At 39.8% G+C, this 18,990-nt stretch overlaps 1 protein-coding gene across 1 annotated transcript in view; it reads left to right on the top strand.

The window, feature by feature from the left end:
* Window positions 1-2,095: 2,095 nt before the first annotated feature.
* Window positions 2,096-18,990, top strand: part of oprm1 (opioid receptor, mu 1) — a 41,879-nt gene continuing 24,984 nt past the window's right edge. Inside the window, exon 1 of the mRNA XM_082558362.1 lies at window positions 2,096-2,805. Coding sequence (XP_082414488.1) covers window positions 2,564-2,805 — 242 coding nt within the window. The 5' untranslated portion in view covers window positions 2,096-2,563. The remainder of the gene's footprint in view (window positions 2,806-18,990) is intronic.

Genomic DNA, 18,990 nt, shown 5'->3' with positions numbered 1-18,990 from the left:
AATAGGCTAACAGTCGGTTTCTTTATCCTTTTCTTTAAATGAATTACTATCATTAAGATTGACATGACAAGTCTGTCCATGAAATTTAGCTGCCATCTGTGCTCTGTCATAGCAATGAGTGTAGCATCTCTTGGTGCAACACTTCTCAGTCTTGCGCCGCTGAATCACGAACATATCACTGCAAAACACATTTAGAAAGGAAGCTGACCTTTTTGAAAAGGGCACTCAGCCATAAGCTCACAGAAGCCTTGTGGCCACAGAAGTAAACCTGTTTCTACTATTAAAGTCAGAGCTGAAAGGAAACCGTTTTTATAATGTCACAACCAAACAGTGTGGAAACAAAGAAATGTAACATCATCAAGAGTCTTCATATACAACTATAACATTTGTAGCATCATAAATGATTTTCAAATATGTAAATAGGACTTGATGTTAGTTAACTTATTTAAACTTGCAAATGTGCTAATACACCAAACATATCTGCCCATGCATATGAATTTAAATCAAGTGCAGAATTATTCACTGCATTAATGATTATGTTTAAACACTTACAAACCAAAGCAGTCTTTAACTGGTCTTAGTCAGAGTGCTTTTGCTGTCTAAACATAAAAATATATATATGAACAGGATTCAGCATCTGAACCATGGACTACGGTGATTACGTCCACCATTCACCCTAAACATCACTGTGGCACTTCATTCTATCAAAACTGCGGAAATACTTGTATTATAAAAAAACAAGTTTTCCAAGAAATTCCCACTGTTCAGCCATCAATGGAATTTTTAATCACAATCAACAAAACACTTTAGCAGGATAACAGAAGGATACTGGGTTGAGCTTGTCAGACTTAGCCAAAGTGATAAAACTGTTCTTTCACAAAAATAGCATTAATACTCCCTTTTTAAATCACTTAACACACAGATGAATTAAGCTTTCAAGTTCTTCTTACTGTGCAATTTGTGTTGATTAAAGTGTTTGCAAGTAACAATTTTACAGCAGTGACTTTGAGTACCAGTAATGATCATGTTGAAAAGCTTTACTCTGGAGCCTTTGGCACATTTGTTCAATGATCTTTTGTCATTTTTGAAGCTATGTGAAACTGTAATGAGACAAGTGGGGACATTATCTCGATTAAAATCAATTCCTATTGGATTATGCCATGCTACATTCCCCTGCTCGGCTCACATAATTAGAATAAAGCACAGAAACGGAAATCAGAAGTGAGAAGCCTCATCAAAGCGGTACATGTGCAGGCATGGGTGACTTGACACATAATCACGAGTGTTCTCTTTGTGTCCTCAGACAATGCTGTGAGCATTGTATTATCCTGCAGGTACTACAGAAGCAAAGACTATCACTGTAATGCTTCACTTTAAAACAAATGTGGTGACAGACAAAGTAAATGTCCTGCAAATTGCTGCTCATAGAAACTGATACCAAAGCTGAAGCATTTTCTGGTGGTAACAATAGCCTGTTTCTTAGCTGGTCAGTCCAGTCAGAATGAAGAAAGAAAGAAAGAACCAAGAAGAGCTGAAAAAAGGAAGGAAGAAGAGAAATAAGGGAAGAGGGATGAGAATGAAGAAGGAAAGTAAATAAAAATTAGGGAAAGAAAAATGTAATGCGTAAAATGCAGAGAAAACAGAAAGAAAGGAACGTAAAGAAAAAATACTGAAGTACTGAAGGAACAAAGATGAGCAACAAAAAAATCCCAATGACAGAACTAAAAGAAGAGGGGGGGGGAAGTGAGGTAAGAGAAAGGAGATGTTAACGTGTAGAATGAAAAAATAAAGGAGCAGGGAAGTTAAAAGGAAGGGGAAGTGATCAAAAAGTATATAAGAAATGAAGGAAAATATATAAAATATTTTAAGAAGTTATAAAAAAAAATGTGTTTTAAACCCAAAATGGTCAAAAGAGTGAGCAGGGGAAAAGAAAAGAAGGAAGAACGGATGGAGCAAGGGAAGAAGGGAAAACACAACTGGGGGGTTAAAGGTGGAAAATGAGAAAAAAGAAAGAAAGAAAGAAAGAAAGAAAGAAAGAAAGAAAGAAAGAAAGAAAGAAAGAAGGAAGGAACGAAAGTAACGAGACTAAAAGGAAAGAAGGACGGAGCAAGGGGGGACTGAAGGAAGCACAACAAGGCATGCGAAAAGGGGTGGGAAGGAACGAATGAGTAGACATGTGCGAACAAAAAGGGGAATGAAAGGATAGGAAAGAGGCAGTAAGAAAAAGAGAGAGGAAAGACCCTAGAGTGAAAGAAGAAAGGGAGCGAACTAATTCATTTTCACGTCGTCGCTTCTGTCCCGTGCAGGCTCGCTGTGCTGCGCGAAGATCGTCAGAAAACTCGTTCAGGCTGCCGTTAACCCTCAAACCGTCAATACGCACGGCACATTCTTCAACACGCTGAGGTTTAACGCCACCGGCGGCCCATCCCGCGCCTTACAGGCAGAGCTGCCCCGAGCACACGACAGAGAAGCACCCAGCGGGGCATCACAGGCACCGAGTGCGCTCGACAGGCACCTGAGGGGAGGTGAAAAACGCGCCTGCGGTACGTACCGGTCGAGGACCATGGACAGCGCCGGCAACTGCTCAGAAGCGGATCAAAGGAGCCAGCTGTGCTCGTTTTATAATGGCAGCAGCTTGTGTGGGAACTTCACCGACAACACAAGCTTCGCCGAGGGGAGTAGAGGGAACAACATGGAAATCGACGCCAATCCGGTTATCATAGCGATTGCCATCACCGCTCTTTACTCCATAGTGTGTGTCGTGGGGCTGGTTGGAAACGTGCTGGTCATGTATATCATTGTCAGGTAAGGCGATTAAAAAAAAGAATGAAAAGAAAAAACTCTTACACTGGTTTGAGTGGATGTTTGTTCTCAGACTTGTTGCACACAATCAGAAATGACTTCCAACATTAATTCACGGGTGTGTGTTTTCGTCGTGTGTTTTTATGAAGCTGTGGGAAACCATGTGCTTGCGGTGTTGACAGCGCTGCGAGCACAGCTGCCGTTCGTGCGTAAAAATGCCTCCAACAACGCAGCAAATTGCTACAGCGCCAAAACCCGATCTGAGCGAAAGGAAAGGAGGGAAAGAGAAAGAGTGAAGGGAAGAGGAGGTGTGCACAAAACACACTACTTTTCACTTTAAAACAGTGGCAGCTGACATCTCTTCATCTGTCGCTTTTAACCACGAGCAAAAATGATGTGATGCTGTGACGTGATGACAGCACGCGCCATGTAAGTCTCGTGCGAACGCACACTCCCCGTTCAATGCTGCTACCTTCTTGTGCGCAAAGGCGTCGGTGTCTTGTGTTCGAGCAAATTCAACGAAAGTCTAGAAATAGTTGGGAATGGTGTTAAAGCAAACACCTGCTAATATAAAGCCTGCAAGTGCTAAAAGTTAAACAGGTTGCCCGGCTCTGAATCCACACATTAGATGAGCAGATTTGTGGATATTTGCTTTCTAAAAACAGACATAAGCTATATGTTCAAGCATGTTCTCTGTTGCTTCTTACGTATAGATAACCAACCTCCTTGCCAAATTTCATATATCATGTTCACGTCTCACTGATACATCTATCTAAAATGCCTTCCCTTCACGGGGTCAGCTTTTATCATTTCAATCACTTGGTACAAGAAGCACAGGGTGATCATACATGTTTAGTCCTACAGACTTAAAATCCGAGGCCACTTGCCTTTTTATTGTCAGTGTAGACCAACTGGAATAATAGAAATAGTCTTAGTTTCATTGTGTTCATTGGTTCACCACTGATTAAAAAAAACTTCCACCTACTTCAGTGGACCTCACTGTCAGAAGCAGGATTTCACTGGCCTTTAATTACACATGAACCCCTGACATTTATATCAGTTAAATGCTCCCTGGTGTTGTGGATTTGTTTATATATATATATATATATATATATATATATATATATATATATATATATATATATATATATACAGACATATACTCACATATATATCAAAATATATACTTGTATATACTTGTATGCATTTTATATATATACCTGCACTGGAGTTTTTATATAATGGAATCACTGTGATAAGCATTTAACCTACATGTTTGAAATCACAAGACCCACACATCTGGGTCAAATATTATCCACAATTATATTAATGAAGTTTGTGCCACTTGTTGTATGAGCATATGTGATTAATACTGTCTGAAATGAAGTAATTAGGATCAACAAGTAACCTTTCATTGTCTTATGGCCAACGGTGACAAGTCCAAACAGGGTTAAATAAACTTGGCCCTGCTAAGATGCACCTGGGAGCCTCTCTGCCTGTCTTCGTTGCCAGAAGGTGGTGAACCGCCCATCTTTAACCAATATGGTAAACAAACTTGGCCCGGCTGAGAGTGCACCTGGGACACTTTTTGCCCATCTCCGTTGCTCAAAGTTGTGAGAAACCTTTCCTTAACGTATATAGTCGCAAACCCCAGGCAGCAAACCTGACAAATTTGTCAGGAGGATTCATTGTTTTGTCTCTGCAATCAGTTTGATATCTGTAGTTTTGCTGACTTTTGGATTCGATCTGGCCATAAAACTGTCAAAGGGATCCAATTAAAAGTGATAGATGCTGGGAACAGTGCTCAGAAAGTTATGGAGTAGTGCCAGAAAGTTGTGTAACGCAAGTGTCGGAGATTAAAGAAGGGACAAAGTGCAAATTGACAACTGATTGGGGAAAAGTAATGACAAATATATTACATCAATAATTGGGGGTGTTGTGTAGAGTTAGAAAATACTTATTAGTTTAAATTTAATTCGGTCACTGACCCTATGAAATGATGGGTCAGATGCCATCTTTTAAAATTTGCAACTCAACACTAGCCACTGGAATGCTATCTTATTCCAAACGAGGCTCGTTTAGGTAATAAAAAGAAGCTGGACTGGTGGAGCAGGATGAGGATGTAAAAAGCAAGAATACCTTAAGGGCTGAGGGAACAAAAACTGCTTGGCAGCCAGTGGTGAAAGTTAGGAGTGATTGCCTGCTTAATTGGTCCAGTGGAGTCATTGAAGTGTGACAGTGCAGAGAATTTGCCTTCATGCAAGTGATTGCCGAGGTGACTTCTCTGGCTATGTTGACTCCCTTCACTGCTAATAGAATATATAACACTTATAATTCTCCTCACTTGTCCACTAATTCAAGGGCAGGTGAACGCTCATGCACACATCATCCCCACACTAATTGCAGTCTAATTGCTTCCTGAAATACATCTGTTTTCCTAAAGAATGCGCACATCTATGCCGGATGTTTTTTCCTCTCTCCCTTTTTTTTCCACATCTGTGCCGGATGTTTCCTGCACCAAATCACTTGCAGCGAATCTTCTCCCTTCTGCCTCCATAGCAACAAACCTGAGTGAAAAACAAAGGAAGAACAATGCAAAACTGTAAAATGTCTTCTGATGTCTGGCATTTATCAGTTGGTGTGTTAAAGCCATCAACACAGACTGTATATGGTGAAGGGCATCACTTTCTCATCCTTGGCTGTTTTACCAAAGCATAATAAAAAGGAGCCCACCCAATGATCCCTGGCTCCTCTCCATAGTAATCAGAAGGCTGTAAGTCCTAATCCTGACAGGCAGCCTGGAGCCTGCACAGGCACTTCTGTGACCGAAAAAGTTTTAAGGATTTTTGCAACTTTTTGAGCAAATGAGACTTTGTGGGAATTGCAAGGACGCTAGAAAATATGTTTAATTTTCACAAAAACCACAGTCCACCAGGGTCATTAGCATTCATTATTCTCTTTGTCTTTCTCCCCTTCTCTGCATGTCTTATGCTCTTTTCTTTCTGTCAGCAGATTGAGAGTGAACTGCCATTTAGCTAATGATACACTGTGGATATTTACTTGCAAACAGAAATGTAGTTTTGAATTCTCTGTCCCCATCGAGTCGTAGTTGAAAGTAGTTTGTTGAAATTAAAAAAGAGATATCAGCTGCTGAGGGATATTTTCTCCCGCTTGCAGTCTGAATAATGATAACCTTAACGCTAAAATTTTTTATCTCTCTTTCACTCTTTATCTCTCTGTCCTCTTGCTGACTCTTATGGCCCTTCACAAAACTCTGCAAACATCTGCAAACTTCTCGCAAGCAAACAGACATTAACAGAGATCCGCACGCTCAATCGGGAATATCGATTGCGGATGAACAGAAACTGCTGGGCTCCACAAGGAGTGTGCTGCCGGCGCTGAGTGCTTCCTGTTACCATGGAAACGCAAGGAGGTGTTTTGAGCGTGATGAGTGCAAAGTGACTCCATCACCACCAAACCGAACCCCATCTATCCTCACGAGGAGCTAGACCTAGTTGGGCACATTTATCAGCTTTCAGTGTTTCCTAAACTGTAATCGATTGAACATCTGCAGGCTGACAGGCTGACCTGCATGCATCCAACCACTGCTGCTTCCTCTGTACTGCATATAGCTCCACAACAGATGGCAGAATTCTGATGGTACTCTAACACTCTAAATTCTGCATATCCCCGTTCATACAAGAGCTTCTCTCCAGTGACATGAAACATGAAGAATCTATAAAAAACGAATTGCTTGCTCATAGCTACCTGAAAAGCTAAAACAAGATAAGAAACACACACCTTGGTATGTGCTTTATTGCTGAGCAAGCAACGGTCAAAAAGATATGCTTAACAAGCATATTTTCAAAATCTAAATGGTATTACCTTTTAAATTCAGTCTGTAAAAGGCATTTTGGCCTCGCAGGCCTTATGTAAGATTTCACTTTGGTTATTCCAGAGAGATTAAATGTCTGTTTCAGAATGATTTAGACAAGTAAGTCTAGTTTTTTGTAATAAAACTCCCCTTTGTGTTAATCTTCTCTCAGCAAGAAGCACTGTAGGGAAGGGCCAAGAGGGTAATGGTCCCAAAACAACTACAGTTCAAAAGAACTACTTGATGTGTATAACCAAGACTAGCTTCATATTGACTTTATCTGAACTAAACAGATCCTGGGGGCCTTTACTTCAAGTCTACTGTAGTATGGAGAGGTGGAATAGTTAGATAATTAAGCTTTAAATGTACAGTGCTTAACAAATTTGTTAGACCATCTGTCATAAAACTGGAAAACACAAATGTTTTAGAAATCTAGGAAAAGCATGTTTAAAACGAATCATTTCATTCTTATTTATTATATAAATAACAAACTGAGTTTACATTTTTATCATCAAATTTCAGCTTCTTAGAAGTCAGAAGTTAGTCAAGCAATGCATTCAACCACTACAACTAATTTTTCTGTTCAGGAATGCAAATAAATAACTGAAATTTTTATTATGTGTTCTTTTTTGTGAAACTATGAGTTTGAAAATTCAGAGATTATTTATTATAATAATGATATTTTAGATTTTTAAAAATCCTTTCTGTTAACGAGCTTGTTCATACTGGTAGAGCTACCATTGCACCTGATGGTGGCCAAATAAATGTTATGCACTATGTTTGTGGACACAGCAGCTCCTTTAAAACAGCTGCATTTTGTGCAGAATAAAAATCTGACATTGTGTTACAGATAGTAACCAACAATTAGCAGGAAGTGGATTGTTCAGGAGGAGAATGACCTGTACCTCATTAATACCAAGTTGGTTGCTGGGTATGCATACTGAAAAAGGTGAAAAACTGCAGGAGCCCTCAAGATTGACTTGTTTTTCTCTAGATCTTAAATGTTCTCTCTGATGAGTGTCGGTAGGTTGTGGTGGCTTGGGAAGCAGACACCTTTCATGTGAATTTTTGAGCATCCTCATGCATGATAGATGTGACTTCTAAAGCCTCTTTATAAAACAGATTTGTGAGAACGTTTGATCTTCCTGTAACTTAAGCACAAAAACCACATATAAAATTTTAAGCACTTTGATCTGAAAATCTCTGTATGCATATGCGTCCCAGCCTGTGGTGAACTGTACTCAGGGACACTCTAATGAGCTTGATATTTAGCTTCGTTTATCTAACCAAATATTTTTTCTCCCACTAAATGGTATGTGTTGCCTGGCTTTTTCTTCTTCTCGTTTTAGTTTATGGCTATATTTGGGCTGATGTTATATAAGAACAAATCATAATTCAGATGCTGTCAGTTGAGGCTGATTTAAGATTTACAGATTAGAGCTGCACAACTTACAATATTTATAGACTTGGTTTTTGTTTCGCTAATCTTTTTGGAATCAAATGGGAGCCGTTCTAAATCTATAAACAACCCCTTCTAGAGTTGCTCTGCAGTGCATGGATTTTTCCAGGTACAGCCATGAGATCGTAAACTGACTAAATCAACAGCAGACACTCGTAACTCCCAAAGCTACCAGCACATTTGTATTCCTCCGTGATTGTACTTGGCACATACTTCTCTTCTTCAGCCAGCATCTGAGAAATGGTGTTTCAACCTCTTTTTTGTAACAGCTGGACATGCAGCAATCATGTTATATGGCTTTGATTGCTGATAACCAATGACAACGGAACATCTTGATAATTGCCTCTTGCATGCAATTACCTTGTTTGCCTTTGAGTACAAACTCACCTAGAACAAAATGAGTGAAGACAAATTTATTTATGGAGTAACATTCATCCTTGGCAACAATAAAACTATCAGCTGCAAATGAAGAGTGATTGTTTGACTCGTGCATTTACGAGACGCCGTCTGAACCTCAGTGATCATTGCTATAATCGGTGAGCAGGAGACTGACAGCACAGCATGAACCTCTGAGAGACACAAATTCAGCTTGCTGTGTCATGCTAAATTTGTGTATGTGCGCACAACAGGGTGGTACAGAGTCTAATATCTTGCTAAGGAGACAATTGTGGGTAGAGCATGCAGAGAAGTAATTAGCCTGTCCTTCCTGTGTGTGTGTCTGTGAGTGATGAGTTCCCAAACACCACTGGACACTGCTGGAGAATTAGAGCTCTGTCAGTCTGCTTCCAGGAGCAGGTGTTCTGTTGAATTTAAAGACCGAACGAAACGAAGAAGTTAGACGACAACGGCGAGCGCTTCACCAGACTGTGGAGAAAGCAAAATGGGGTTTTGTTGAGTAACGTAATGACAGGCTCTTACTGTAAACACTGAGAGGATGAAGGAATGATGATTAATTAAGAGGAAACAAAAGACTGATTTTGCGTCTTTCTGTACTCGATGATTGATGGGAGCTCTTGGCTCTTTTGTCCATCTGTCATTTCTAAAGTGACTCACTCTCTTACCCTAACTCTGCTCTTTATACTCTATGACAGGTGCTGTAAAACACGTCTCTTTTCATCAAGGCTGACTTTTTAATGAGATTGGAAGGATCTGTTCTTCTGTAGCTCTTTATCTTTTTACTTTTTAAAAAGTATGACGTGCCTTTAAATTCATTTATTGCCACAACTCACAAAAAGATAAGCAAGTAAACAAAGCAAAGAGGGCATGCGATGACCTCATCTGAAGTGAAATTCATCACAGGTTGACAGTTGACAAATATTTTCACAGCTCTGTCGCACTTCCTGATAGAGGTCAAGTACTTCACGTAAAGCAGAAGGTCCGCTTTACATTTAAAAGGTTGTTTCTAAAGGACAGACTTGGGATTTTATTTTATCTATTTCCATATTTGTTATTTCTCAGGATGGAAACACATTACCAGAGTGACTCACATTGAAGTGCATAGAAATGGTAAAAACCATGAGCAGGGCACAATACAGACGTTTTTGAATACACGCAGTTTGTGTGATTTATGTCATTGTGGTCCAGATAACCATATTTGGAGATTGTCTGAAGTGTTTTGCAAACTAAATGCAAGCATACCCAACTAGGCCAAGTTCTCATTGTGGTTTTGATCACAAGATGGACAATATTTTCCTAACACATGAATTTAATGTCTGCAAATACCTGTCAGAGCTGCCAAATTTCAGCTCAGCTATAATTTGATAACAGCTTTAACTGTTCTAATAAACTTATGTCGTTTTCTGTTGCACCCATATTGGATAGTTTCCATTCCTGATGCCATATTTTACAGGCTAATTAAGCGCTTGCATTAAATTAGTTTAATTAAATTCTTGGCTTCAATGCTTTAAAAAACAAACTAATTTAATAAAAGTAGTTTTAATGACATGGTAGTGACACATTATTTAAAATGTTAACATTATATTTTGCTGACAGGACAAAGACTGAAGTGCTTACAGATTTCAAGCTAATGATACAAAGTATAACATTAATTACAGTATTTTAGCCTAAGTGTTGCACATGTTCATGATTTTACAATAGTTTTCGTTTACTTATCTTTTCAGTGAGTCATTGACCTAAGAGTTGTTAGGTTAGACAGTGAATTATCATTAATATGAATTGATGTCTACACCAGCATAACATCTTATTTCAGCAGCACAAAAACTTGCCTCCTGTTATGTCAGAAAACCTTCCAAGAAGACAGAGAAAAGGTACATGTTTTATGACTTAGTTTAGATTGCACATATATCTTATTTTATTTTACCTTGAGATTAATTATATACTTTTGCATTGCATTTTATTACATTTCAATATGGCACATACATACAATCAAAGGGTTTAGTTGTTTGTTTTTTGACAGCTGTTGCATGAAGTTAAACTTAAAAACACCGCAAGTTCTAAAATGGAAACCAGTGAGTGGTTCTCCTCTTTTGAATATTTGTTATTACTCATTAAGAAAGCAAAACTATCTCTTATTCAATTATTGATTGATGGAACAATCAATAGATTACTCGATTACTAAAATAGCTGCAGCCCTAATATATATTGCCAAAAGTATTCACTCATCTTCCTTCGCATGCATGTGAACTCGAGTGGCATCCCATTCTTAATCCATAGGTTTTAACATGATGTTTGCCCACCCTTTGCAGCTATAGGAGCTTTAGCTCTTCTGGGATGGAATGGCTTTCCAGAAGTTCATTTGTGAGGTCAGACAGGCACACAGTTTCTGCAGTCATTCATCCCAAAGGTGTTCTCTCAGGTTGAGGTCAGGACTCTGTGTAGGCTCTTCAAGTTCTTCCACACCAATCCCCCTCTTCTATATCCTTATCGAACTTGCTTTTTGTTCTGGCGTGCAGTCATGTTGAAACAAGAAAGAGCAATCCCCAAACTGTTCCCAGAAAGCTGCAAGCACAAAATTGTCCAAAATGTATCGATATGCTCCTGTCACTGGAAATGAGGGGCAAGTCGGACTCCTGAAAAGCAAACCCACACCATAATCTCCCCTCCACCAAACTTTACACTTGGAACACAGCAGTCAGACAAGTGCTAGTAGCTCTTCTTCTTGTTCAACATGTAAGCATAGACTAAAACACTTGTAGGTGTATACAGCTCCCTCAGATCTGGACGAATTGTAGACTCAGTACCAGAGATGGGCAGTAACGCGTTACAAGTAATGCGTTACTGTAATCTGATTACTCCCCCCCCCCCAAATAACGAGTAAAGTAAGGGATTACTATTGCAAAAACTGTAATTAGATTACTGTTACTCTCCCGTAAGCACGCTGCGTTACTGCTTTGCTAAAACCGTGATTTTTTGCGAGAGTGTCTCATGACAATGACGTAAGCGAGTGCGACGTTCGTGACAACAGCTGTGTTCAGATCAACAAAGGATAATATATCGAGTGCAGAGAGAGTATGAGCTTGCAGCGTTTAAAGTGTGGAAGTACTTTATGCTTGGGAAGAAAACTTCTTTTTACAGCAAAAAATCCCTAAACTTCCGAGCAAGCACCAAGTGCGCTACGACGTAATAGGAAATTCACAGAGAAACTCGCGGATTCTTCCACTGACCGCCGCAGCACACCTGCACCAGGGCAAACCTCCGCCTACCCCACTCCTGCTTTACAGGTGAAACTAGAGCAACAGGACCGCTGAGTCTTTGATTTATTTTCTGCTGTGTTTCACTTACATTTATTTGAAAAACTGAGTGTAAACACAAAAAATATTTTATTTTATGTGCTGGAATGTGCACAAAATAGGTTTAAATGTTAAACAAATTTCTTCCAGTCAGAGAATGTTACATATAATTTAATGTTTGCGTGATGCATAAAGTTAAAAGATTAAAACTAATAAAACAAGTTTTAAAAAGAGACTTTTCCATTTGATTACATTTTGTATGATGGATTATGCAGAAAACGTAGAATTGGGCTGAAAGATCTATCGCTTTATCACCTATTCAGGTTGAAAATTGTGTTTTTAAAAAGTAACTAGGTAACTAAGTAATTAATTACTTTTGAAAATAAGTAATCAGTAAAGTAATGGGATTACTTTTTGGGGGAAATAATCAGTAATTAGTTATAGATTACTTTTTTAAAATAACTTAACCAACACTGCTCAGTACACACACAGTACCTCATCTAGGATACTGAATAACACAAGTACCTTTGTGTTTCAGGATTTCAGTATCAAACGGTATTAGAAAGGTGTCCTTCAGTATGACGTCTAGTGATGTCTCTAGTGAGGGAGATAGTCTTTGTTTGCTAATCTTTGCTGTTAGCTTTCTTTTTGTGCAAAACACTTGCTTTGAATAACCATATAATTAAACTTATTGATCTTAATCACCGCTATTACTAAGAGCAAAATCCCTGTGTGTGTGTGTGTGTGTGTGTGTGTGTGTGTGCATGTGATACCATTATCCTTTGCACACTGGCTTCAAGAAAGACTGCTGTATAATGGGAACAGTAACAATGGAGTATAGATGGATGTCTTAATCTTTATACAAATTAGTCGTGGGGTTGAGGTGATAAAATGCTATAATGTCTCTTATTACTGTTCAAAGCATTCGCCCAAACAATCATATTTTTTTATTGAACTGAACAACTGGCAGGAGGGACATGCCCAGTTGAAACCGTACTTAAGGTGACATAAAAAAAAAAGTGACCAGGGTGCTTATTCAGACATGAAGCCTACACATGTTCACATGCCGTCACATTAATGGAAAGGAGTGCGTGTCTAAAAGAAGATAAAAGGCACAGCAGTTCTATCCTCATCACCATTTTTCTCTGATTGTTCATGGATATCGATCTCCTCGTATCACACTGCAGTCAGGTCAGAAGCATTCTGTTGATAGGTGCTTTTATTAAATGTTTCCATAACTGAGCATGTGTACAGAAGAGAAACTGTTGCCATCAGTGTGGTAAGATAAAAATATGTGCCAGAACATTTAAATATGAAAATATAGAATTATACTTTTTGAAGGAAAAAAAATCTCTAGGGATGTTTAACACCCTACAGTGGTGTGTTTGATGTAGAAAAGCCTGAAACTCCAGCTTGGTACTGAGTTCATTAATTTAGTTGAATATTATTTAAAATGCTGATTTTGTAGTCTTTTGTAGTCTTGACTTTACAGGCTTTACAGTATTATAACAAAATAAAAACCTTCCTCTCGACACTCTTGAGAGGAAGGTTTTAGCTGCGAGACAGTTAAGCAATATTTACAAAATGAAAAGCAAAAGACTTCTCAAATGGCTTGTGTGGGGTGGAATTGGAAAAGCAGAAAATACACAGAAATGGAATACTTCTATTATTTCAGTCATTAAAAAATAAATCGCACATAACTCCTGCAGCTTGTAAAATCATAAGTGCTTAAGTGGAGCAGCAGTTATCATTTTAGAATATAGGAAAGATGTTTTGTGTGAGTTGTCATGTGTATGTGTCACTGGCAGCCTGTGAGCATTGACCCTCAGCTTGAGCAGAGGCACATCTGTCACAACAATGTCCATCTGTCACAGTGTGACCACCACGGCACACTTGCTGAGCTGTTTACTCCCTCAGTAAATGTGTAATTATTCATCTTTTCTATTTGTCTGCCACTTTTGTGTATGTGTGTGTGTGTGTGTGTGTGTGTGTGTGTGTGTGTGTGTGTGTGTGTGTGTGTGTGTGTGTTTGTGTGTGTATGTTTGTGTTTACACATCTGTTTCCCTGTGTACACGTGAGTACCTGCATACGTTGCTTGACAGCTCAGGAAATCTTCATGCTAAATCATGGCTTCTTCAGTCCATTTCAGGGAGAACTGTGCCTCTATTTTGTATAACAATCCACACACATACACAAAGTTTATGAGCGTTAACAGTAGTTTCAAAGTTTACATGTCACTGGTAAGTTTAATGCAGTGGGAATAGGAAAGTTTTAGCTGAAGAACAGGATTAAGGGGCATTAATTCATTTAAGCTCCATGTGTGTACTTTACTGATACTAAAACATACTGTGGGCGATCGTGGCTCAAAGAGTTGGCAGTTCATCTTGCCAACTCTTCGGACACAACGAGCGAGACTGTCCGAGCCCTCGGACAGTCTCGCTCGTTGTGTCCTTGGGCAAGACACTTCACCTGCCGCCTACTGGTGTTGGCCAGAGGGGCCGATGGTGCGATATGGCAGCCTCACTTCTGTCAGTCTGCCCAGGACAGCTGTGGCTACAACTGTAGCTCGCCTCCACCAGTGTGTGAATGTGAGAGTGAATGAATAGTGGCATTGTAAAGCGCTTTGGCTCTAATCAAATCAAATCACTTTTATTGTCACATCACATGTGCAGGTACATTGGTACAGCACATGCGAGTGAAATTCTTGTGTGCGAGCTTCACGAGCAACAGAGTTGTGCAAAATACAATAACATAAACAGGCAAAATATACGAATGGCTAAATCTGAAACTAATAAATATATGTACAATATATAATAGTTTAAGCAAAAAAAAAATTTTCTGGATGTGTATACTAAATGTTTTTCTACGTGTGTGTGTGTGTGTGTGTGTGTATACACATATTTTACAAATTAAATAGAGTCAACAATAAATAAAATATATAAAAATATACAGAGTTGAGACATGTGCAGAACAGAGGCGTTACTGTACAGTATGTAGTGCATAATGTTGAAGTTCCAGTAGTGAAGCTGAGGTGTCTATGACGTGTTCAGCAGTCTGATGGCCTGATGGAAGAAGCTGTCTCTCAGTCTGCTGGTACGGGACCAGATGCTGCAGAACCTCCTTCCTGATGGAAGTAGTCTGAACAGTTTATGGCTGGGGTGACTGGAGTCCTTGATGATCCTCCCCGCTTTCCTCAGACACCGCTTCCTGTAGATGTCTTGGAGGGAGGGAAGCTCACCTCCAATTATCCGTTCAGAGCACCGCACTACTCGCTGGAGAGCTTTGCGGTTGTAGGCGGTGCTGTTGCCATACCAGGTGGTGATGCATCCAGTGAGGATGCTCTCAATGGCACAGTGATAGAAGGTCCTGAGGATGCGGGGGTTCATGCCGAATCTTTTCAGTCTCCTGAGAAAGAAGAGGCGCTGCTGCGCCTTCTTCACTGTTTTGTTTATGTGTACTGACCACGTAAGATCCTCAGCCAGATGTACCCCAAGGAACCGGAAGCTGCTCACTCTCTCCACAGCAGCGCCGTTGATGGTGATGGGGGTGTGTACTTCTCTGCACCTCCGGAAGTCCACTATCAACTCCTTTGTCTTTGCGACGTTGAGGGTGAGATGGTTGTCTTGACACCAGTGGGTCAGGGCGCTGACCTCCTCCCTGTAAGCCGTCTCATCATCGTTGGTGATAAGACCCACCACTGTAGTGTCGTCCGCAAACTTCACAATGATGTTGGAGCTGTTAGTGGCTGTGCAGTCGTAGGTGTAGAGTGAGTATAGGAGAGGGCTCAGTACACACCCCTGTGGAGCACCAGTGTTCAGTGTGATGGGGGATGAGGTGATGCTGCCCAGTCTGACCACTTGGCGTCTGTCAGACAGGAAGCTAAGGATCCAGCTGCAGAGGGAGCTGCTCAGTCCTAGATCCTGCAGTTTCCTGTCCAGCTTCGAGGGAACGATGGTATTGAATGCTGAGCTGTAATCTACAAACAGCATTCTCACATACGTGTCTCTCTTCTCCAGGTGTGACAGGGCAGTGTGTAGTGTCAGGGCTATGGCATCATCAGTGGACCTGTTGCGAACTGTAGAGGGCCCCGAAAAGCGCTATATAAATGCAATCCATTATTATTATTATTACCTGTTGTCTTGGTATTTTTGGCTGTGAGAGCAGCACCCTCTGATTTTACTCTCGTCACCCTGTCCTTTTGTGCATATCACTGCTACTTGGCACCATCACCGAACTTTCAGACACGACTCCCTACTTGTCTTTGTGATGACTCTGGTAAAATAGAGCCCTGTGTAATAAACCTATTAACGATTAAATGCCATTTTTCTTTCTTATAAACACACACACAAAATCCCAGTAAAATCATTTCAGTTAGTCGCTTCAGTATTATCATCGATTTATCACCCACTGGGAGTTTCTATGACGACTAATGGTGAAAGGTGAAAGTGTTTAATTAAGCGGCTGGCTCAGACACAAAAGCGCTGTTTGATGGCAGAAAATTCATGAATCTCTCACTGCATGTTTGTGTTGAATCCCACTGTTTCAGGCTGCGACGAGAATGTGTTATCAGCTATTCAGTGGTTCCTTGGGAGTGCTTCATATTTCTTTATGTGCTTTCATTCCATGCTTTTCTTATTCTCCTTTTTAGTCAAGGTTACGCTGTTGTCAGGATTTGTTGATGCATATTTATTCTATTTATCAAGACTCCTATTTAGTATCATCAAGTGTCATATTTGGGCTATGAATTAAATCTGTATAGATGGAAAGGATCAATGAGAAGGTGCTTTGGGTATTTAGATTTTTTAAATTCCCATTTTCCATAAGTACTTTTGATTTGTTGGTAAAGGCCCCTGTCGTTTCACTCCCAGCCACTAACACCTTTATTTTCAGTTACCTCTGTGTTTCTACCGCCTACTGTACAACTGCTGCTTCCTTCCTTATTACTAATCCTCAGTATATACAACCAAACATATTACATTTGTCAAAGATCATTGTTCTCCTGCTAGTTTTTCAAGGTCATGCACGCTGGACATTTAATAACATATTTCACCATTTTCTCCTTTTGAGGCTGTTAGCTGTTCTGTATTTGATTTCTTTGTGTAATTTCTAAAACAGAAATGACTGTTTGTCAACATGCAATCGCCAACCAATGCAGAAGTTCCAAAAACTCCAGTTCCTCTGGAGGCAATTATTAAAAGTCACAGAACAGCTGTGTTTGTGTTGTTGGTGCCTTTTGGAACATGTTTAATACAATTATGTGATGAATATTATCAGTATTTTGGCTTAGAGTGTCTAAGACGTTTCTGCTTCAGTTTTGGTGAGTGAAATTATAGTATTTTATTTGTGTATTATTAAGCACTAATGAGTAGATTTGTGCATCTTTGAATGGCAGCCATAGAATTTATAGAGACCGCTTGCCAATTAACTTCTGCTGGGGTTCTGTGTGGTATCTGCACAGAGACCTCAGATGCTGTGTCTGCAATCTGCTGGAGCAACTATTCTAGTTTCTAGCTTCCAATGTTCCTGTTACCACTGGGAATACTTTGAATTATACTTTCCACCTCTGATCCAGTTGTTTCTTTGGCCCCTGGTACCTCTCTATTTTCTCATGCGCCTTCCTCTTGATGTTGCTGATCACTGAAATCGCTACATCTATCATAGTGCGGTCTTCTGGGTTGTTTTCAGCTACCACTTTGTCTGGTTAGTTGGCCAACAGCTGCTTGTCTGTCTGGAACTAGAAAACCTACAAAGACTTAGGTCTGTTGTTCTTAACCATCAGGACCCGGAGACTTCTGGTCCATATGCAGCACAAACGTTCCTATACACTATCCCAGCCACTTGGTTGTGCTTCTCAGTGTACACTGTCCCAGCTTGCATCTTACATCTCTCTACTTGGATGGTCTTCGGGACATCTTTGCACAGTTTGCAACTTGGGTCCTGCCTGTATGGATCTGGTGCTTTAGGCCTGTTCTTGTGCTTCAATGATTAAGGTATTTTCTAGACGATTTCTTGACATCAGCCACTTCCTCTGGCAGGTTCCTGATATATTTATGGATGCGTTTCATCCTGGACTGTGGCTCTGACACCCACTAATGCATGCTCAGAGTGCAGGACTTTACGTGGAGACCTCTGTCCATTGTGAGATTGTGTGTTTTTACATCACTGGCATCTGTCTCATCTTGTGGCCATCTTATTTTTCCAGGTTGTTTTCTGATAACCAGTACAATTTATGTATTGATGGCTTGGATCGTATTCCATCCGGTTGGCTTCTCACAACCTAACTTGCACATCTTTATCATGGTTCCCTCTGACTTGTGAGATTACCAGCTGTCCTATACATCTACTACTCTACCTTCTGGTAGCTCCACAACTTTAGTCTGGATCACCTTGGCTTTATTTGCAGCCATTCATTCACACTTATCCAGTCTGAATAAGACAAATTTTCTCTTTTTTGTGCAGTCATCTCAATGCACACAAAAAGCATTTGAAAATGAAATGTGAAAAGGGAGCAGCTGCTAAAGCCAGTGTTCATTAAAGGGACGCAGGAAAAATACATTTCTGTATTTTTTTCTTTTTTCAATGCCATGTTCCAGTTTTTATATATACACATCTTATAGCTGTTACTGTTGGGATCTTCCAGGCAGCTCACGCATAAAAAAAAATGTATAAGGCTAACACTGAGGTGATCTTTAACACTTCCTTGGGCTTTGTGACTCTGAAGATGAATTATTGCATAGTGAAACTCTGTGCAAGCTGTGGATTCAGCAGTTTTAATACATTTTTCATCAAGGTTACTACATCAGGTGTTTCATAGATCATAACTAACTTCATCTTTAATGATACACCTTACATGACACTGGTTTCTTTTTATAGTCACATTAAATAAAACTTGCATGATTCTCCTGCAAGCCAAATTAAAAAGAACACTTAAACGCTTGATTCCCAAAGAAATGTTAGCTCTGGAGAATTTATATGGCAAAAACTCTGCCCATTATGTCAAACAGGCACATTTTAAATGTTTGTATTGTATTAAAGAGGGGAAGAACAGTACTAACCAGTGTGCTAATGTAATTACTTGAGCTATTTCAGAAGCTTATTTGAGCTGACGTGTAATTGATAAATGCTGTGATGAAGTGCTGTGAGTAATTTAAAGGATAATTCCAATT

Source organism: Aulonocara stuartgranti (genome assembly GCF_965226115.1).
Source record: "Aulonocara stuartgranti genome assembly, chromosome: 13".
Classification (NCBI taxonomy): Eukaryota; Metazoa; Chordata; class Actinopteri; order Cichliformes; family Cichlidae; genus Aulonocara; species Aulonocara stuartgranti.
Note: the sequence above shows the minus strand (reverse complement) of the source record. Positions and strands in the feature narration are given on the sequence as shown.